Below are 22603 nucleotides of genomic sequence, written 5' to 3' on the forward strand. Positions count from 1 at the left end.
AAAGCTGGAATCCAAGGGGTGGGGAAGGGGAGGAGCCAGCCGCGCTGCGCACGCGCAACGGGGCCCAGGTGCCGACCGCCGCGGAAGCGAAGCCACCTAGAGACGCTGCGCCGCTTGGGTGCTGCTGCGCATGCGCAGGCGGGCCTGGGGCCCGAATCTTCATGGTCGCTCCCTCCGCCGAGATCCACCTTGGATTTGAGACTCGCGCGCTCTTCGTTCGCTTACCGGCGGGTTCGCTCCCCTTCTCGCGCCCCGGGACAGCGAGGCTGGGGAAGGGGTTGAAAGGGCTGTTGATCGCCGCCTTTAACTTGTGCGTGGGGCGGCCATGTCGGCCGGCGAGGTCGAGCGCCTGGTGGAGCTGAGCAGCGGGACCGGAGGGGATGAGGAGGAAGAGTGGCTGTATGGCGGTACGGAACTTCCTGTCTGTCTCCCGGGTTCTCTCTGGCCTTCCTCCCGGCGTCGCAGGCCCAGGCGTCCGGGGCCTCTCGTACTAGCACTGGCCGGCCTGAGTTAGGCCGAGCGCGGCCTGCTCCTCCCGGCCCTCGCCTGGACCCGCAGCCGCTCACCGCGCGGTGGACGCGGGCCAAGGAGGCCGGGCAGCCCCGCTTCGCCCTCCTCCCCACCGTCCCGGCCTCCTCGCTTCTGCGCTCTCTATTCATGCCCTTTCTATCGATCCTGAGCTGCTTCGGTGTGTTTCTTGCTCGGTGGTTGTTGGGTGCCCTTTCTCGTCTCTTTCTTTCAGAAACAGTCATTCTGTAATTACGGCTAAATAAAGTTAATGCTATAAAACTAACGTCTTGTTTCTTGATGGTCAGTTTGTATGGAATGCACCTGCAAGGGTACCTCCTTGTCTGAAAGTCGTGCTTTAAAAATTTTAATTAAGAGAGACAGATGGAATACACTATGGCCCATAAAGAAAACCCTGAATTGTCTCCTGTATTAAGGTGAAGTTTTAATTTTTTTAAGAGACTGCTCTATAGTCCACGTCATAGTTGTACCTCGTGACTCTTCCCGTAGGCTTGTCTTCAGTGTCGGTTTGCCTAAGTTTAATGCATCATGTACTTTGGTTATGTAGGGGACATGTTTTATGTTTGGATTTTAACTTTAAGTCGTAATCCCCCTTGTCTGTTATACCAGATTTGAAAGTATTTTGTTCTTGCCTAGAACATAAATTCTTGACTGTTTGAGAATATTATACACGTTGGAATCTAGGCAGCCCTTTAGTGATGTAACTGATAAATTTGTAAATTTATCTATTTCTTTAATGGAAAGATAATAGCATCAGCACTACCCTTAACATGTGAAATGTGCGGGGGTTTCTTGTACCAAGATGTGTAAATCCACATTACCTCTTAAATTAAGGGTATATAGCGTTGAAATCTTGATTTTTTTTCCATAATGGATGTATTCTGTTTATAAAGTGTTCTAACTTTGGCTATGCTTGTAGGCCCATGGGACGTGCATGTGCACAGTGATTTGGCAAAGGATCTAGGTTAGTGCTTGTTTCCTTCAGATTTTTATAATATTTGCTGATTTAAGATTGATTTCTTTATTTACTTTATTTTATTATTTTATTTGGTAGATGAAAATGAAGTTGAAAGGCCAGAAGAAGAAAATGCCAGGTTGGTGAACTTTCCTGTTGATGTTTTATGTAGATTGTGATTCTAGCAAGTTGTCCACTGTTTCAATACAGTCCCTGGCTTAATTACATTTTGACCAAAGTTTGGAGGACTGATTCTATTTCAGGACCAGTTCTGTGTTGCCTTCTAGTAGCTTATAAGACAGTTTTTGGAGTTAAGTGCCAACTGTACACCATTGAGTACTTTCTGCTCTTAACTGAGGTTAGTAGTGGAGTATATAATGTAGTTGGTTGGTTTTATTTTGTTGTTGTTTTTTCCCCAAACAAGGTTTATCTGTGTAGTCTATGTAGCCTGGCTGTCTTGGAACTCAATTTGTAGGCCAGACTGGCCTTGAACTCAGAGATCCACCTGCCTCTCTGCCTTTTGAGTGCTGGGACTAAAGGCGTGTGCCACCAGACCTGGCTGAATGTTGTTGAATTACTGAGAAAAAAATAATTTCCTGCAAGATTTTAAATAATAACTTAAAATTGTTGCTTTTGTAACTTATTAATGTTTTTACAATATCATTTACTTTTGGTGTAATTTCTTTTTTTTTTTTTTTTGAGATAGCTTCATGGGCATGGAAAATGCCTTTGTAGATGAGGCTGTCCTTGAACCCACAGACATCTGCCTGACTCTGCTTCCTAAATACTAGGATTAAAGGCCTGTGCCACAATGCCTGGGTTGGCTGTAATTTTAGAGCTCTATATTTATTTAAATTTAAATGGAACTAATTTTTGGAAGGGAGCAATGCTGCTCTACCATACACACAATAGATAATTTTTTTAGAAGTTTATTTCTTATGTGGTTTTTTAAAATTTTTTTATTTCTTTTGTTACTACCCAAAGCTTTGAATTTTACAGTGTGTGTTCAGGGAACCAAACATTTATTTGCTCAAAATTTCATTTCATGCATATAAGCACATGGCTAAATTGGCTTTACTTTGCTCAGAAGACTGTCTGAATAATGAGGGGAGGAGTGGTTTTGGTTTTTTTGTTTGTTTGCTTGTTTGTTGTTTTGTTTTTTTGAATTTGTATGCATTGATGTTTGGCCTGCATGAGGGTGTCAGGTATCCTGGAGCTGGAGTTACAGTCTTGAGCTGCCAGTGGGTGCTGGGAATTGAACCTGCGTCCTCTGGAACCACATAACTTAACCACCGAGCCATCTCTCCAGCCTGGGGAGGATTCTTTTTAAAAAGAGTAATCAAAGACTGGAGAAGTAGCTCAGTTGATGAAATGCATGCAGCAGAAGCATGTGGACATAGTGAATGTATCTTAGGAGAGACTTAGACAGCAGGATCTCTAGCTCTCACTCGCCATCCACTCTATATTGGTGAACTCCAGGTTCAATGAGAGACTGTCTAAAAAAGAAGAGATAAAGGTGGAACGCTACTGGGAAGATTCCTGATGTTTTGGGCCTCCACACGGCATGCATGCACAAACCCGGACACGCATGTATCACACACACAGAACATTTAAAGAATATTTCTATTTTCAAGTGGAAGGGATAATATGAGGATACCTAGCCTAGCAGAATAATCCAAAAGGTAGAACATCAATAGTGAGGACAGGGAGGAACTGGACCGTTTACACACTATTGATGCTACTGTAAAGTGGTATTCCTTCTTGGAAGGATACTCTGGTATCCTTACATACTCCTCACATGGTCATAGTTCTACTCATTTTTACTTAGAGAAGTAAAAATATACATGAACATAAGAACTTGAACATTAGTGTTCTTAGCATTAACCATAGCTAGTTGGGAAAATGGAAATAACCCACCTATCCACAAACATACAAATGAATAGATTTGATGCAGTATACCCTTACGGGGATATTTCATGGTGGGAGGAAATCAAGTACTGACTTGCTACAACATGGGTGAACACGTATAAAGTATCCAGAATAAGCAAATCTGTAGAGACAGAACAGTATTGTGGGATAGGAGGTGGGGTGACTGGTGATATGAGATTTCTTTTAGGAGTCCCTTTATTCATTCTAGGATTTCATAACATAATGGTTACACTGTGAACAAAACATATCCCTTTAAGTGTAGTCTTTAATGAACAGATACAAGTTATGTGTTAACATTGTCTCTAAAATGAATTGTCAGTGGTCCATTACAAGTAAATTCTTTTGCATCCAAAAAATAAAATAGGATGAAAAGGAAGCTAAACCCCAAAAGACAGATACATGGAAATAAGGAGTGCAAGTGGAAATAGCTTCGGCAGAGCTGAAATTAGCAGTGTTCTTCCAGATATGCCCTCTTTTTCTTCCACTCATTTCTGTATTATCTGACAGGTCATTAGTCCCAGCACTTAGAAGGCCATGGCAGGCAGATCTCTATGAGTCAGAGGCCACTCTGGTTTACAGACCAAGTTCCAGAGCTGCCAAGGTTATACAACAAAACCCTGTCTTGAAAAAACAAGGAAAAAGTGTTTTTGCATAACCGTTTCATTAAGTGTCAAGAAGTTGGTTGCAGGTTAGAATTATAATAACATACACGTTTTTATAGGCTAATCCTTATCTCTGAGATTTATTACTTAACTACAATTCTAAGTTCACTTTGATGGGGTTATTTATTTATTTATTTATTTTAATTTTATGTGTGTTGGTGTTTTTCCTGGATGTATGTTCATGTACCATGTTCAATGCCTGGTGCCTGTGGAAGATAGAAGGCGTTGCATTTGCTGGGGCTGCTTTTCAGATGGTTGTGAGTGGGTGTTGGGACTCAAACCTAGATCCTGGAAGAGCAATACATGCTCTGAACCAGCTCTCCTTCCTCAAAGTTCTTTCTTGAATTCTCGGGGACACAGCCTGATAGTTCATTGGAGTTAATCCACTTCTGCCTTCTTCTATTACTGTTGCCTATATTTGTTGTTAATTTCATTTGAAGAGCTATGTGTGTCACATCTCATGGGAGGGCATTTATCTTTTATATTTGATTTTTATCATTCATATATTTTACTAGTGATAAGGAGCTGAAAGGTCTACATGGTAAATTCAGAGAGTCTGTATCAAAAAACCAAGTAACCCCAATCCTTACTTCCATCTGAATACTTGCTTTATGTACACTACCAGGAAAACTAGACAGTTTTGTTCTCCTCATCCAGTAGAGATAACTTTAAGAAATCCTACCAAAAATAGCTTGGAACTATTGTAATCCATTCTTGAAGCAGCAGCACCCAACCTGTCCGCTTGCTCTCTTTTGTTGCAGTGCTAATCCTCCAGCTGGAATTGAAGAGGAAGCTGCTGAAAATGGCGTGTCCAAACCGGTAACATACATATCAGACTTTGAAATCCAGTTACTTGATGTTTAAAATCTCTGTTAAGAACTTTAGTTTATTTACAAATAAAACCAACATTTAACATAATTTTCAGTATCCTGTATGACTTGACCCCTTCTTTGTCAACTGCTTCATCTAATATTATCAAAAGAATATGTAGGACTTAGGGAGGAGAAAAAATACTGGGAAGAAACTTCAGAGGACATACAGTAGATGCAAAGGCTTTTGCTGTTTATTGTTTTCAAATAACTAAATAGTTGTTGATCAACAGACTATCATAAGTAAGCTTTATTTCCAAAGCCGTCATTGAGTCCACAACCTGAACTGTCTCTTACAGTTTCTTAGGAATGCTGTCTAAAGGGTATATTCCTGACTCTGGCTACTGAAATGGTACTTGGTGCCCTCTGAGAGTTGTACATTTTAATTCTGAACAGAGAAGGAAACTTGTGTTTGTTTGTTGTTTTTGAGCTTAAAACTATAACCAAGAAAGTATTTGCTTTGATGATATGATTACCTACTACCATGTAACTAAAAAGAACAATCTTATAGATCCATACTAAAACCGTTGTAAGCAGATCCATTATAGTAAGAAAAAAGATAATAATGCTTATTTTTTCATTTGTATGTAGAGTCTCTTACTATAACTGATGGCCTTGCAAAATGAATCTAAGGAAATGTATCTATAAGATAGAATTATTTAGAAATAAGTACTTGAGAAGTTCTTATGAGTAAAACATTTGTGAGATTCAATGTCAGTATTAAAAATCACCAAATAGTTAAAAGCATTGAAAACATGAAGCATGTGTTCTCTGAAAGATGGCAATAAAAGTTCTGTTTCTTATTCATAAGCTCAATTATTGTAGACCATCAAAGTTGGGGTAATAATTTTGTGAGCTTGTAATTTTTACTCTTAAACAATTTCAAAAAAAAAAAAACATGGAATAGTTATTTTTTGTTTGTTTGTTTTTCTAGACAGGGTTTCTGTGTATTGCATTGGAGTCTGTCCTGGAACTTGCTCTGTAGACCAGGCTGACCTCAAACTCCTCACAGAGATCAGCCTGCCTCTGCCTCCTGAGTGCTGGGATTAAGAATAATTAATTTTTATTTGTTAATATTAAATGCTGAATTGGATTATTGAATGCATTTTGTAATTGTTGGTATAGAAAGTGACTGAGACTGAAGATGATAGTGACAGTGACAGTGACGATGATGAGGATGATGTTCATGTCACTATAGGAGACATTAAAACTGGAGCACCACAGTATGGGTAAGTTATTTTTACCTTATTTGACAGGGGTCATGTGTGCCATGGTTTGCATGTATAGGTCAGAGAACTCCTTATAAAAGTCAGTTCTGATTTCCACTTTAGTCATTGGGGCTTGGCTACAAGTGCCTTTACCTTGGCAGCCCCACGTTACACTTTTATGAATACTACTTTGTGAAGATGTGCTTAGATTGTAAGTGGTTGATTCTATTGATACATTTTTCCATCTTTCCATGGTATGAAAGAACTTGTTACAGTTTCAACAGGTGTTTAATTACTTTCTACCTACTGTTAATTCTGTAGGTAAATGGAAGCAGCCATATCTGATTGCTGTATTTAAAATATTTTTGCTAGAGAACTGACTACTATGAGTTCTTTGGTTGGAAATGGAACACCTAAATTACCATTTACATTTGTGTCATTCTTTTGTTATATAAAATCTTAGTTTAGATCTTTAATTTTTATATCCAATACAAAGTAACACATTTCTTCTTGGTCACTTTTTTTTTTTTTTGAGTTAATTATCTGTCAGGCTTTTTAGGCTAGTGTGTTGGTAGCAACATTTATGTTCCATAATCTGGGCCAAGTAAATGGACTATTGTTGACTCACTGAACACATAGGGATCTTGAGGGATGGGAAGAAAGAATTAAAATGGATTTTGGTTTTGCTATTGTGGTAGAATTAAGAGTATCGTGGTTTTTTTTTTTAATTAGTTATATAAGATGACTACTGAAACTTTTTCCTTTGTCTTTGGTGGGAATTTTTTTTTCTTTGTAATCATTAATCATTTTGAATGGAACAAAGTGGGATCTCAATGTTGTCCTGATGGCTAAGATACTTATTGACTATAAGAACTATTCATTGTTTCATTAGTCTGTTTATGGATTGGATTGTATGGGTTTTTGCTTTTGAGTTCTTTATATCTTCTGTATATTAATTCTTTGTCAGATGTGTTGTAGGCCCTCTTCACTGAGTGATATTTGAAAGAGTTTGAATGTCATGTAATTCCATTTGTCACTTCTTGGTTTTACTTCTTAAACTATCGTACTCATTTTCAGATAGAACTTGGTAGTGCCTCTTGTTTTCCATAGCATAGCTGTTTAAGAATTTCAAGTTTTATAGTAAAGTCTTTGACCAGATTGATAGTTTTGTTCAGGGTGAGATATAAGGATTTAGTTATTCTCTTCTATAGGTGCCCATTCAGTTTCTCTAATATCATTTGTTGTAATGTTGATGTCTTTGTTGAAGCTCAGGTGACTATATTGTGTGAGGTTATTCCTGAATCCTCTGTCCATTGATCTAATGTCTGTTTTTGTTACTGCTCTATAGTATTACCATCTGGTATGATCGTGTTTCTGGCATTGTTCTTGTTTGAGATTGCTGTGAGGTCTTTCATGTTCCCGTATAAATTTTAGGATTTTTCTTCTTTTGTGAAGAATGTCACTGTTATTTTAATGGGGATTGTATTGAATCAGATCTATAGATTGCTTTTGATAATACTGTGATTTCATAAAAAAAATTTTTCATTGAAGAGGTCTTTTACTTCTTAGGTTTTCTTTTTTCTTTTGTTATTAGTAAGGGATTGATTTCCTGGTTTCTTTCTCACTAGGTTCCTTATTAGTATATAGGAGTGATACGTATTTTTTAAAAAAATTAATATTAATAAATTTTGTTTCTTGACAAATATATATTACATCCTGTCTACTGAATTTTCTGGTAGAGCCTGGAGGGTCTTCTACAAATAAATCATATTATTTGCTAATAGAGATATTGACTTCCTCCTCCATTTTCTTTCCCTTTCTTTTTTTTAAGATTTATTTATTATGTATACAGTGTTCTGCCTGCATGTCTGCCTGCAGGCCAGAAAAGGACACCAGATCTCATTACAGATGGTTGTAAGCCACCATGTGGATGCTGGGAATTGAACTCAGGACCTCTGAAAGACCAGCCAATGCTCTGAACCTCTGAGCCATCTCTCCTTCCCTTCTTTCCCTTTTCTAAAGCTAAAACTTTAAGCCCTATAAAGAGTAGAAAGTGAGGACATGCATGTTTCATTACTGACTTTAGTAGAATTGTAGTCCTATACAATGTTGACTGTGTGTTTGAATGTCATGCTGCTTTGCTATACTTTCCTTCTATTTCTGATTTCTTCGGGATTTTTATTGAAGGGATGTTGAACTGTTTTATCAAAGATAAAACATGCAGTCAATGTCTATTTTGGCAGCTGTAGGTCTTGAATTCAGAGCCTTCCTTGCACATGCTAGGCAAGTACTTCTTCACCACAGCCTACAAAGAAAATTAGTGAGCAGAACAAAAGCTGGAATCAGCATAGGTCTGGTTAGCTGAAATTTTAAGGGAAAAGAGTCCAGTGAAGTAGCATGAATATGATATGAAACATAAATCTTTGAAAGTCTTGAGTAGGATCTGAAAGCTTACTAATATCTTTCTGTTCACTACAAATCATTCTTACTTGGTCCCTTGAATCTCTTTTTCTCTGTCCCACAGTGTTGAAAACTTAGCACTAATTCAGTTAGCACTAATACTTGATTTTGATTTTTCTACTTTATTAAAAAATGGTACTCTTTTTGTTGTTATTGTTTTGTTTTTTGTTTGTTTGATTTTTGAGACAGAGTCTCTCTATGTAGTCCTTGCCTTTCTGGAATTCATTTTGTAGACCATGCAGACCTCAAACTCACAGAGATCCTCCTACCTTTACCTTCTCAGTTCTGGGATTAACGGTGTGCACTACTATGCTCAGCGGTAAATTTATTTTTAAAGAAAATTATACAAAGTTTGTGGCAGTTGGGGTAACTTGCTCAAAGTTGCACAACTAATTGTGTATGAACATAGGTTGGTTTAACTTCAGTTATTTGTCATATGAATATATATGTATTCCTGCAGTCACAGCCCTAACAAAAATGTGGAATACTGCAGGTGTCCTTCCCCTTTAAGTTACCACTGTTTCCCTTATACTCCAGATTCGTTCTTTCATGTTTCTTCAAAGTGAATTCATTTTTATGAACGAAACACTCCATGTGTATTGGAAAGAGATTTGATTGGTGGTATAAGATGTGAGAAAGACTAAAGTGGGTCCATGGGATTTGGCAGTGTGTCATGGAGCTTTCACTGTTGTAGGATTGCTAGATGTTAAGGAACTGGTAGATAACAAAGATGTTCCTTGTGATTTTGCTATAGTGGCATATTAAGTTAGTAGGTGGGAGACTTGAGATGGAAAAATGTCAGGCATTAAAAAAAAAAAAGTTCTTGGGGCTGGAGAGATGCCTTAGCACTTGTTCTTACAGAAGACATGGGTTCAGTTCCAGCACTCACAATTATCCATAACTCCAGTTCCAGGGAATCCAGTGCCCTCTTCTGACCTCTTTGGACACCAAGCACTCTTGTGATATACATACGTGTAGGCAAAACAGTCATACACATAAAGTAAATCTAAACAAATTTTAGTTTTTATCCTGTAAAACTGAAAAAATCTTTAAAAATTAATATGTTTGTGAGTGCCAATTCGTTCACTCACTATGTGGGTTTATAACATGTTGAATATTTCTATTTTGTTACTGTGTGTTTTTGAGGTTAATTTTTATTATATTTTTAGGAGTTATGGAACAGCGCCAGTAAATCTTAATATCAAGACAGGGGGAAGAGTGTATGGAAATACAGGTAAAACTTGTATTTGCATCTGTATAAGTATGAAAAAATGGCATGATATCTCAGGTCCCGAGTAGATTGTATCAGCTCTTTTCATGAGTAATGTTTGACTGACACATATGCAGACTCCTTCTGTGAAAAACATCTCAGACAGCAGACATTCCGCCTGTTCTGCTTGTGCTGCTTTGCTTGTTTTAGAACCCTTTAAGAGAAACTTCTTTGCCCACAAATTATATAAAACAGCAATTTAACAGATGGCATTAGCAATTCCATTGATGTAGTAATCTTTTGTTTTTGTTTCCTGAGATAGTATCTCAGGACCTATCCTTGACCTAGCTGTGTACCCAAAACTTGCCTTTAGTTCCTGGTCCTCCTGTCTCCATTTCTCAAGTGCATAGATGTTAGGCATGTGCTGCCATGCTAGGCCATAATATCTAAATGCATAACTTTTCCATTTTGTTCGTCTTAAAAGTTTCATCACAAAGTCTGACTTTATCTAGTTTTATTAATGGTCAGGATGGATGGTAAAGGGACATTTGTTTCCTCTTTTTGTCTTCTCCTTCTTGCTAAGGTAGCTTCTTTGCCATTTTGCATTTCTTTAAATTAGGAACCAAAGTCAAAGGGGTAGACCTTGATGCACCTGGCAGCATTAATGGAGTGCCACTGTTGGAAGTAGATTTGGATTCTTTTGAAGATAAACCATGGCGGAAACCTGGTAAGATTATTTGGGAGTACAGTTATCTCAAAAACAGATTTTTAGTGTAAAATGATCAGAAAAGTATTTTTGAGTGGCAGTATAAAATGCTGCCTTTCATGATGTCTTTTTTTATTGTTCTAAGCAAACAATGAATACTGAGTACTGGCATTATTAAAACCTCATTAAGTCACTGGAATTAACATAAATGTGGACTCACATTATTTAGTATAATGTCATTTCTAAAGGAAATCATTTTGATCAAAATGTTTTTCAGTCTGCTTCATTGTGGTAACCTTTTCTCATATGTATACAGTCTTTTGAACATGTTCACTGCTTTGTCCTCTTTGACCCCCTCCAACCCCCACCAATACCCTAATAACCTTCCTCTTCAGAGTTTGTTCCCCTTCTATTTTCATACCTTCTCTAAATCTACATTTTTATACTGAACTATATTTTGATGCTGCCATAGAGTTAAAATATTTGTATTCTAAAAGTTTATTTTATCTTTAGGTGCTGATCTTTCTGATTATTTCAATTATGGCTTTAATGAAGATACTTGGAAAGCTTACTGTGAAAAACAAAAGAGGATACGAATGGGACTTGAAGTTATACCAGTTACTTCAACAACAAATAAAATTACGGTAATTAGTAAATCTTCCAGAGTAACCCTGCCTCTTCTACTATTGCACTTTGACTCCCCAAATAAGTCACTTTTCCCCTACAAAGGTGATTAAATGCTGTATGACAGTTTAATTTTTTTGTTGTCTTGACCATGTTTGTTTATTTCCCCTTCCCCTTCAGTTCCATGTTAATGATTATCGTGTGTTCTTAGTTCAAATCACAGACTAGCCACAGCTAGTTTGTCTTTATGTGGCCTATCAATTAAAAATTGTGTGGTATCTTAATGGGGAATATGTTATTTAACTTAGGCCGAAGACTGTACTATGGAAGTTACACCAGGTGCAGAGATCCAAGATGGCAGATTCAATCTTTTTAAGGTGAATTTTAGTAAATTATCCTTGGTTGCTCTCATTTTGTTCTTGAGTCTGCTCTGTTCAGGGGAGAAAATTAAAGTGGAAATAGGTACCTTTTTTCCCCCCAAACCTTCAGCTTCCTGGTGACTTACATCTTTGTTGATTGTTGTTAACTTTTGTAAGCATGTGAATTTATAGCCTATCATACTAACAAACACCAAATAAAATTTCTTTGCCGTATGTTGTGACCTAAGGATAGTACATATTTGTGGGATATGAAGGTCATGGCTGCAGGCTCAGCACTCATTGTACATTTTACTCTTATTCTTAGTAAAATTGGGAAAACCTTTTGTTTCCCCAGTTCTTAAAAAAGCAGGAGGGATGGTAACAATGTTTATTCTCTGACAATGAAGTCTCATTGGTGCAATAGCTTATAGTTAAGGTGTTTTCAAGAATTTTAGATGTTCTCTGACAACCTCTTAAAATTGAGCAGAGCCTCCGAGGTTTAAAAGGAGTAGGTCCATGTAAGTGACATGAAGGTTGACAGGATCATGTGACATCAGGTCTGACCTCTGGTTTCTCCATGTGGGTCCAAAGAATACTACATTTCATTGCTGCTTTTCCTGAGGTTTGGTTGGGTAGCCTTTCCTTTCCTTAGCTTTAGGTTATATACCTCAGGGACTTTGTGGCCTAGATATAGAACTCTGTGCCCTTTTGAGGACACCAAAATGCTGGCTTATGTGCTGTATCCGCAGATGTAGCTGCTGTCTGTACAATTCTGTATAGAGACTTTAATTTTAATTTATATCCTATTATAGGTAAGTATTTGGTTCTTGTTCTGTTATTAATATTTTGAAAGTACTTGGTAATATTTACTCTTTTAAATGGTCATCTTAGATTTGTAAACAGTGAAATAAGAAACTACTAGGGTTAGCTTCTCTTGAAAGCTATAGGTATCTATTTTACATATAGGCTATCTGTTGAATATTTTTTGAGTTCTTTTTGATTGTTTTCGAGGAAGTCATTAATTTTTCTCCATTTCTGATTGATTCATTCTGAATGAATTTTATGGTTGTTGTTCAGTGGTTTTCTTGCCTTGATCAGATGCTTAAATACTAGTAAATCTATTGGAAATAGTGATTTAGGGATGATTAATTTCAGTGATTTAGTTAGGCCCCCCCCAGTCATATTGTGGTCTGTAGGAAATGATGGAAATAATGCCACGGAAAAAGACCTTCATCTTAAACACTGTGCACATTCATGTGAACAGTGGGCATCCATAAGAAGGTTCTTGAGCAGTAGATTACTGTGCAGATCTGGTTTTTAGAAAAGAAGTGGCAGTTGAGTGGACTGTAAGAAAGGCAAAAGGTCAGATGGGGTTGATGTGATCAGTAGTACAGGAGTGAACCAAAAAACACCTGGGCTTCATGACTTGAGAGCCTTTTTTTTTTTTTTTTTTTTTTTCATTTTATTTTTTCTGCTTCTCTTTTTATCTCTTATTGATGTATTGTACTAGTCCTGTAAAATCTGGATTTACCCTAATTTTTCCATCTCTTCTTTCTGGGAGGTCGTCCCCCCCCCCCCCCCGTCCCCCATTGAATTCTACTTAGATTTTTGTTTCTGCTGTTAAGTTTTTAATTTCCAAGAAAGTTTTCACTGCAAGATCAGATGTTAACTTGGTTTCAATAAATCAATCATATATTATATAGTTATTTCTTAAGATGCTAGGTTATGTGAACTAATCTCATGTTCTGGTTGGACAGATTTTGATTTTGTCATCCTGAATGTAGCATATGAAAACACAAGTGGGTAGTTAGAATTCAAGATAAAGAGGAAAGCTGCTATGATAGTGAAGGTTTTCAGGATTGTGTAATAAGTGTGTTTTAGAGGAATTAAGTATAAAAGTTAGGAAAAATGAGCAGTTTTTACTCATTTTACTACCTCTTGTCTTCACTGTTGTAGAGATACACACGTACATGCATATAGTTTAAATACTCCCTTCAGTTTTAAGATCTTTTATTCTCTCTCCCACTTTCTTCTTCAACCTTCTCCCATTTTTCTTTCCAGCTTTTAGAAGACAATCCCAAACAATGTGTTAGGCTGGTTGGGGAAAGAAAGTGAACATAATAGACATAGACTCTAATCTTCTGTCATGGAAAAGCTAGGTATTCAATAAATAATGATGCCAACAATTACATATTTAATGTTATTTGAAAGACTGAAGAAGCGACATTAAAGTAGAGGCTCAAAACCAATCAAATAAATTTAAAAAAAAGTTTATTGGCTTCTCCACATCCTTTTCCAGACACTTAGCACTTAGGATACAGAGTTTATACATGGTTTCTTCAAAGGTCTTGGCATAGTGACAGTAGGCAGGTAGTATCATACAGCAAAATATTCAGATGATGCTAACAAGAAATTTTAAGAAGACAATAGAAAATCACAGGAAAGAGACTGGCAGTGGTGAAGGAAAGCTACTCTGTTACAAGGGATAATTTGACACAGTAGTCCTCTTTCGACCACTGGAATACACTAAGATCCCTTGTAGATGCCTGAAACTGGGTAGTACTAAACCCTATATACTCTGTTTGCTTCTCCACATGTATATGCACAATAAAGTTAACTTCCAAGTTAGTCATAGTAAGTGAGTAACAATAACAGTGCAGAGCAGTACACTAAAAAAATTATTCCAGTATGCTCAAAATAATTATTGTGCTGTAAGTCATATCAACCTTAGCATATGGTGACTCTTCTGAAAGGAACTAGGTGATGGCTTCTTTGTGCTGGCTCTGAATCGTCAGCATCATGACCTTTGTGCTTTAAGGGCATTTTTAAGTTAAGTAAGGCTTAGTCAGACCTCAATACTCCTCTACCCTAACAGTTTTAGTATCCCAGGCAGCTGAATGAGTGATTAACAGGATGCTGAAGTGAGCATGTGGATGCATAGACAAAAGGATGGTTCATGTCCCAGGTGAGGTGGAATTGGAAAGGTGCAGACTCTGTGTGGTTTAACGTGTCAGTTGTCACTGTTTGGAATTTTCCACTTGAGTTATTTTAGCCTGTTTTTGACCCATAATTGAAAGTACAGAGAGCAATAGCATGGGTGGAGGTTGGGAAGATTGCTCTACTTGAATTAGAGGATTCCATGAGAGAATCCAGAGAAAGACTATTCCAAACAGAAAGAATAGTTAATTCAGAAACCCTGATGAGAAGAGGAGCCTACGTGTCCAACAAGACAAGAAAAAAGCTATCATGACTAGGAGTGGTAAAAGTAAGTGGAGGAAGAATGGAAAGAAACAAGTTTAGAGGGATACAAGGCTCATAACCATATAGGCCATGTTAAGATGTTTGTTTTGGTCTGGGTTGCATTGGGAACAATTGGAGAATCTTGAGCAGAGGAGAGACACGAGTTGGCATGCAAAATGTGGTATGATTGCTTTGCCTTTGTACAGAGTTAAGAGCAAATGTGGAGAGTGTGTTTATCACAGTAGTTGATGCACACAGATGGATTTGACTGGAGAGGTGTCTGTCAGCTGATGAGTTTTGGTAATATTATAAAGGAAAGGTTAGCGTGAGTTAGGTAATACCTGCAGTGTTTTGTTCTTGAGAAGGTTAGTAGGTGACAGTGGCACTCTATGTATGTATGTATGTATGTATGTGTGTGTGTATGTGTGTATGTGTGTATGTATGTATGTATTTGTTTCTATATTTGGTTCTCCAGGACAAGGTTTCTCCGTATAGCTAGCCCTAGCTGTCCTGGAACTAGCTCTGTAAACCAGGCTAGCCTTGAACTCACAGAGATCCACCTGCCTCGGCCTCCAACAGTGCTGGGATTAAAGGCTTATGCCACCAATGCCTGGATGCTAATGTTAACCAATCCTTTAGGCAGAGTGATATATTTCTTTTACATTTTTTACCCATTTTTTTTTTTTGTTTTTAAGGGGTGTGTGTGTGTTTAGCTGTGTGTCCACACATATGCTGTGCTGCATTTGTAAGGGGCAGAAGGCAGCTTTCAGGAATTGGTTCTTTCCTTTAATATGGGTCCCCTCACAACTCGGGTTATAAGGCTTGGAAATCAGCACCTTATACTCTGAGCCACCTCACTGGTCCTTAGTCCATTTTTTTTTTTTCATAACATTTATTGTTTTGTGCTCACTAGTTTTGTTGTTTTCTTTGAGTTTTAGAGTTTTGTTTTTCTTTCAGTAGCCTTTTTGGGTACAAAGTAGATAGTTAATGGATACTTGGTAATTGAATTATTTATCTGTCAGGTGGGTATTAAATCCATTTCAATTTTTTATTTTTGTCTTTCTTGCCATAGTGATGACCCTAGTATCCTGTTAGAATCTGTATGTTTTAAATGAATTTGTTTTTAGTAAGCAATAGAACTCATTTTCACATGAACTTGATGTTAAGGCCTAATTATAGGTAAGTACTAGTCAGGTAAATCTGGTCACTGCTCAGTAGAGGTCTGACTCTCTTAAAGTTAATACTTAGCTTTATTTTATTAAAAAAATTATTTAATGATAAATTTTAATATTTTGACTTACAATTATATTAGTTCCCCCTTTCCATTCATTCCTCCAATCCCTCCTACACATCCCTCTTACTCTCGAATTCATGGCCATTTTTTGAGTGTTGTTACGTATGTTCCTAAATATAACCTACTTAGTATTCTCTTACTTGTATGTGTATGATTTCAGGGCTGATCATTTGGCATTGGATAACCAATCAAGGACCATTTCTTCCTCTCTCAGCATTTCCCAGTTGTCCATAGTTCCCCTGCCATGTCATTATGCCCATTGATGTGGTCATTGTTTAGGTCTTGCTTAGGCAGACATATTGGTAAGCCTGACATTTCTAGGAAACACAGTTTCACAGTAAACTTCCTCTTCCTCTGGCTCTTAAAGATCTTTCTGTCCCTCTCTTTCCTTCAATGATCCTTGTGCCCTAGGTGCAAGAATTGTGTCGTAGATGTATTCAGTGGGACTGGATACCACATGGACTTTTGTTTGCTGCATTTGATCTATTACGGTTTTCTATAATGTTCTACTTCTGTTGCAGAGAGAAGTTTCTTTGATAAGGGGTGAAAACTACTTGTCTATGGGTATAAGAATGAATATTTAGAATGTAGTTAGGAATTATGCTGGTTTAGTAAAGTGAAGGGTTCTCCTCTAAGATCCATGACTTCACTAGCCCTGGGTGGTTGGCTTTATTTTCAGCACCAGGCATTATTTCCCTCCTGTTGAGTGGGCTTTAACTCCAATTAGACAGCTGTTGGTTACAGCCAAGGTTTGCATGCCACTATTGCACCCTTACAGTTATCACACCATGCAGGCTATTGTGCTTTAAGGGCATCATAGCTGGCCAGAACCATTGTTTGCTTCCCTCCCTTGGTAGCTTGACTATTGCTCTCTGGTACAATGAAAGCTAGTCCTCAGGAAGGAGACTTTCAGGTCAGAGATTTGACTCTTAGTAGCTTAAATATATAATGACATTTTTTTCTAATGTTGATTAATTGGCAGATCGATGATTTGTGAAATCAAATTAATGACTTAAATATAGCAATCAAATTATCTGAGATTCTGTTGTGTCTTGCTTCATAAGAAAGGAGAATGATGCTACATTTAGATGAAACAGGATAATAGAATTTAAGTAGGGCCTAAAATACTAGGCAAGAAAAGGTAGTAAGGAAACGACTTATTTCAAGTACTTAGGTATGTGGAGCTGGCATGATAGTCACTGTTACTAATGATAAGTTATGGAGGTGGAAGAGTAGATTTTCTATTAATTAAATTTTTTCATACAATATATTTTGAAGTATATTCTTTCCCCTCCTCCAACTTCTTCTAGGTCCTTCTTACCTCCCTGCCCACCCAACTTTAAGTTCTGCCCTCTATTTAAAAAAAAAAAGAAATCAAACCAAAACCCCATAAGACAAAAATTATCAAAACAAACAAAATGTGTGCAAAACAAAAACAAACAAAAAAACCAACCATGTAGTCTGTTTTGTATTGTTCAACTTCTGGGCATGGGGCCTGAACTGTGTGTAGTTGATATACCCAGTGACACTCCATTGGAGAAAATTAAATTTCTTTTTCTGAGCAGTTATCAATTGCAGATAGCTTCTTGGTTATGTCCACTTTCCCTTCTCAGTACTGGTATTTGAGCAAGTCTTATGCCTCTCATAAACTCCGTGAGTTTAGATGTGTATCAGTCCTGGTGTGTGTGGATGATACATTTTCCTTGGAATCATTCATGACCTCTAGCTCTTACAGGTTTTCTACTTCTTCATGGATTCCTGAGCCTGTGGGGAGGGGAGGTTGATAAAGACATTGCATGTAAGACTGGGTGCTCCAAAGCCTCTTACTCTCTGCATATTGTTCAGTCATAGGTCTCTGTGTTAATTACCATCTACTTCAATAGGCTTCTCTAATGAATGTCGAGCAATACTCTGAACTATGAGTATAGGAGTGTGTCATTTGGAGTAATATTATTGCTATATTCCTTTAGCTGTGTAAGAATAGTAGGTTTCCTCCTACAGTTCATAATCTAACTAATCCCAGGTGGTTGGCCAATTTAATGGTGTCAGATATAGGTTCCGTCTAATGGAGTGGGCTTAAATCTAATTCAAAAGGGGCTGATTATTCCTATAACATTGTTGTCACTGTTGGACCAGTATTTCATGGCAGTAAGTGGCTGTTGGACATAATATGGTTTGTAGCTGGGTATTATTGATGGTTACTTTTCTCTTCTGGTAGTGTAGAAAGTACCCTCTAGGTCCATAAATGTTAGTTATTAGGTGTGAAATGTTTATTTGGACACCAGTTTGATTTTCAGGAGCTGATTCTTTATATTGGTGTTAAAGTAAATCACTGAAGTAGCAAATGGTCAGATTGTTAGTAAAACTTGTGAATACAGAAGGGGAAAACTTCAAGGCTTTCCTTGAACTTGGAAACAAGGCTTCATGGGACTCATTTACTTTGCTCATGAGCAATTTGTGAATCTCCACGAGTTACAGTGTATTGGGGCTTCTAAGTGACAAATTGAACATTTTAGTAATTGGAACATTTTGATCCTCAAATCTATCTCTGATGCATTTCACCTAATGCTGATCTAAAATAGGTCCCTTTTAATAAATATCCAGGCACGGTACATTTTTCATATTTAACATCTTCAGAGCAGATGTTACAGACTTAAAAGTACCTCGTGCTTGAGTGTCGATTAAATTAAGCAAAGTAGTAAGCCCATTTTTCTTTCTGAAGGTGCAGCAAGGGAGAACTGGAAATTCAGAGAAAGAAGCAGCACTTCCATCTACAAAAGCTGAGTTTACTTCTCCGCCATCGTTGTTCAAGACGGGCCTGCCACCAAGCAGGTTAGTAAATACTTAACAGTCCAGCACTGGGATCTTGGTGCTGGGTTTGTGCTGTAATGCTCTGTTAAATATGAAGCTTCCAATCTTCCACAAACTGGAAGACTTTACATTTACTTCGAATCAAAAAAAAAAAAAAAAAAAAAAAAAAACTTTTCAGGTTGCTATTCCATCTTAAAAAACAAAACACCTGAATCTGCAAGAAATGAAGCATGCTATAGTTACATTAATCTTCCATGGAGAAGTGGTGACTGTTCATGCTGCTCAAAGTGTACATGATTGTCACATAAAGATTCATTGGACTTCCAAGGTCTAGTTCAATGGACTTAAAGGGATTTTTGTAAAAGAAATGATAGAAATTTCACCCATAAAAGTCTCATGGCATTCTTTGCTTTCACTATAACACCTAATTTTGTGTTTATAAAATGCTAGATAAAAGGAGTAATTGTGCCGAAAAATGTCCTTTTCATTCAAATGTGATAGTTGTTTCTTTGTGACTCCATTATAAGGAAAATAACAAAGAATAACCTAAGACCAGGGAAGGTTGAGGATGCCAGCAATTTAGTCTTGGATTAAATCGAGGTAACAGTCTGGGCATGAAATAAGTCAACTCAGCCATAATAACAGATTCTTTGCTAGATTATTTACCTTTTGTTGCCTGCTTAAATTTCTGTTTTAGGTATTTCTTCAGTTGTTCTGCAGTTTATTACTGGTCTGAGAAATTATACTTTATAACACACTAATAGGGGAAAAGACCTTAGAGAAGAGTAAAGCTCATCTCTAGCTAAAATGGTCTTTTATTTGTTTGGGCTTTGTTTGTTTGAGACAGGGTCTCATTATGAAACTCTGGCTGGCCCAGAACTTTCTATGTAAACCAGACTGGCCTCAGAATCACAGAGATCTGCCTGCCTCTGCCTCCCAGGTCCTGGGATTAACAGCATATGCTACCATGACCAGCTAAAACAAAGATTCTTGAAGCTTTAATCCAAAATGAAATATTTAAAATTGAGCCAAGAATTTTATGGATTGCTATAGAAATACCTCAGATATTATAATTTGAACTAAATGAAATTTCCTAAGACAGTTGATTAAACAATTACAGAAACTAACAAGTATTGATCCTTTAATAGGTAGTGGTTTGGATTTGGGATTTCTGTAAAAGGTCAACTTAGTTTCGTTGAGTTTCTGTGTGCTTTGCTTTGGAGTTGTGTTAAGAGGCTGGGATCTTTCTTTAGATTTCTGGGGTTTAAATTCTAACTCAGCAGTCTACTAGTTGAGTATCTTTGGGCAGAATCTCTAATTTTGTTAGGTCTGGATTTCCTAATTTTGAAATGTAGTAATAGTACTTCCATTGCAGTCTAGCTTCGTGTGTCATATTAACTAAGTTCTGTAAAGTGTTGTGGAACTTTGTGTGTCACATGAAAACATTCTCTAGATACTTATTATTAAAGTGAAACTCTTTGAAAGTCATGGAGTCTTTGTCTCCTTTTGCTTTCCCTTTCTTTGTGTGGGGAGCATGTTGAATTGTATCACATCTTGTAATGATACAAGAGCTTTGCTTTGTGTTTTCCTCTATTTGAAATGAACGGGGAGCCACAGTGGTATTTTTGGCAGGCCAATATGAGGTTTTCAGGTCTCAGTTTAGCTGCTTTACTAAGAGCAGCTTACAGTGTGAATAGTGATAGAAAAGGGAATAAGCTGTAAGAGATCACAACAAATATTTAGGCAAGAGATAATGGTGTCCTGGACCCAGGTATGATGAATGGTCAGAATAGTTAGCTCCTGGGTGTATTCCAAAGGCTTGGAATGAATAGCATGCCTGGGTTGATTAGTTATAGATAATATAGAGAGAAGTTTTCTCAATGAATTCAAGGATTTTTTGTCTTGCTCAACAAAGATGTCATGATGGGTTGTCTTTTAAGAGATGGGGAGGATTACAAGAGGAATGACTTTTTGGAAAGAAGACAAGTCATTCAGCTGAAGGAATAGAAGTTGAAGTGCTAGCTTAGTATAAAAATGGAAATTGGAAAAGTTGGTTTGTGACTATGGAAAAAGAAGAGTTGGCTGGAGATGGAAACTTGAGACAGTGATCACTGTTCAAATGGTATCTAAAGTAAAGCTGTGAAATTTAATTAGACCATCAAAAACGTATTGATCAGGAAGTGGGAAGAGGACAGAGCCTTGAAATACTAAAAGAAATGAGTGGAAATCAGTACAAAGGGACCAATAAGGTAGCATAAGATAGAAGTTAGTATATGGAGTGATCAACTGTCAAACACTAATGATAAATTGGTCAAGAAGATGCAAGACCAAATTTCTATCTATTACAAATTCAGGGGTGATGGTCATTGGTTGATTCTGACCAAGATCAGGGACAAGGTAAATTGAAAAGACTTGAATGGTTTCTACGAAATGAGAGATCCTCCTTTAATCCCTGGCCTTGGCAGATGCAGGTGGATCTCTGTGAGTTCAAGGTCATCCTGGTCTACATAGTGAGCTCCAGGACAGCCAGGACTGTCTCAAAAAACAAAACAGGAATGAGAGGAATTGAAAAGTAAAAATAGGAACAATTTTAAAGACTATTTTCTCTTGTCTATGGGGCCAGAACCAGGGAAATGGGGAAGTGTGAGGCTAGATTTTTCAAGGTATACTTGAGAGTGAATTAACTGGAAATAATAGTGATCAAGGAGTAAGGAAGGGGACAGTTATAAAGCATTGTTCTTAGGCAAAAGGCAACAGTGTATGACATTCGTGGGCAGCAAACAGCTGTTTGTTTTTAGATTACCTTACTAATGTGTAGGTAGATGTTTGCGGAGAACTTCTTAAATTTGGTATTGGTAGAGATAGTGAGCTTGTAACTTCTGTAGTACTCAGCAGGTGTGCATACCCAAGGAAAGTTCTACGCTTACTATATCAGAATGCTTTGTTTTATCTAGGTTTTCATATTATTTATTTTCTTTTGAAGTACATAGCTACAGAAAAGTAATATTAATTTACATCTTGATGAGGTTTTACAAACACAATATGTTGTTGTAAACCAGCAAATAGATTGGGAAGCAAACTTTTGCTATTCCTTCCTTTGTTGTTTCATCTTGTACTGTTTTGTTTTTACAAGTATTCAGACTTAAGAGCTGCAAGTAAAGCACCAAGAACTTTTCATCTGCAGGGTTGCCTAGGTCCTAACATGTTTGCTTCTTAAAACGTCTTCTCTCTCGGCCATTTGGATACTAATTTAGATGGTAACTATTGGATGCAGTGTTCTCTTAACCTCTAAACACTTCACCTTGTATTTCTTAAGGACATGGACATAACTGTAAATAGGGCAGTTATCAAAGTCAGGAAAACCTAATGTTGAATCAATCTTTTATCTAATACCCAGATGATCAATTTTGCCGGTTACCTCAGTATTGTTCTTTACTGAATTTCTTTCTTTTTGACCTTGGGCTCAATCCAGGGTCATTCATTTGAGCTCTCTCTTTAGGTGTTTATCATCTAAAGTAGCTTCTCAGCCTTGTATTTTAGAAAAATGTGTTCTGGCTGTTTTAGAGATGGTTCCTCAGTCTGGCTTTGCCAGTTCCTCCTCATTATTATATGGGCTTGTGCACTAGGATAGTGTGTAAATGATGCCGTGTTCTCCTCTTCAGTGCACCAACCTCAAGATAAATAATCTCAGTTTGCCCCACTTGTTTTTTGGTTTTTTTTTTTAATATCATCAATAATGATAAATCTA

The 22603-nt window shown here is 37.3% G+C and overlaps 1 protein-coding gene across 11 annotated transcripts in view; it reads left to right on the plus strand.

Annotated features, from left to right (window-relative positions):
• The first annotated feature begins 268 nt into the window (after positions 1–268).
• The window catches only part of Fip1l1 (factor interacting with PAPOLA and CPSF1), a 59287-nt gene continuing 36952 nt past the window's right edge, over positions 269–22603 (plus strand). For 6 of the 11 annotated variants that reach the window (XM_035452145.1, XM_027390904.2, XM_035452149.1 and 3 more), the window contains exons 1-9: positions 269–407; positions 1448–1492; positions 1583–1622; positions 4836–4893; positions 6069–6172; positions 9781–9845; positions 10441–10548; positions 11041–11171; positions 18767–18876. In XM_035452145.1, the coding sequence (XP_035308036.1) occupies positions 326–407; positions 1448–1492; positions 1583–1622; positions 4836–4893; positions 6069–6172; positions 9781–9845; positions 10441–10548; positions 11041–11171; positions 18767–18876 (743 nt within the window). In that variant the 5' untranslated portion in view covers positions 269–325. Of the gene's footprint in view, positions 408–1447; positions 1493–1582; positions 1623–4835; positions 4894–6068; positions 6173–9780; positions 9846–10440; positions 10549–11040; positions 11172–11459; positions 11529–18766; positions 18877–22603 lie in introns of all 11 variants that reach the window. The other 5 variants (XM_027390900.2, XM_035452147.1, XM_027390901.2 and 2 more) reach the window with 1 other exon arrangement.

This window comes from Cricetulus griseus, assembly GCF_003668045.3.
Source record: "Cricetulus griseus strain 17A/GY chromosome 1 unlocalized genomic scaffold, alternate assembly CriGri-PICRH-1.0 chr1_1, whole genome shotgun sequence".
NCBI classification, from domain to species: domain Eukaryota; kingdom Metazoa; phylum Chordata; class Mammalia; order Rodentia; family Cricetidae; genus Cricetulus; species Cricetulus griseus.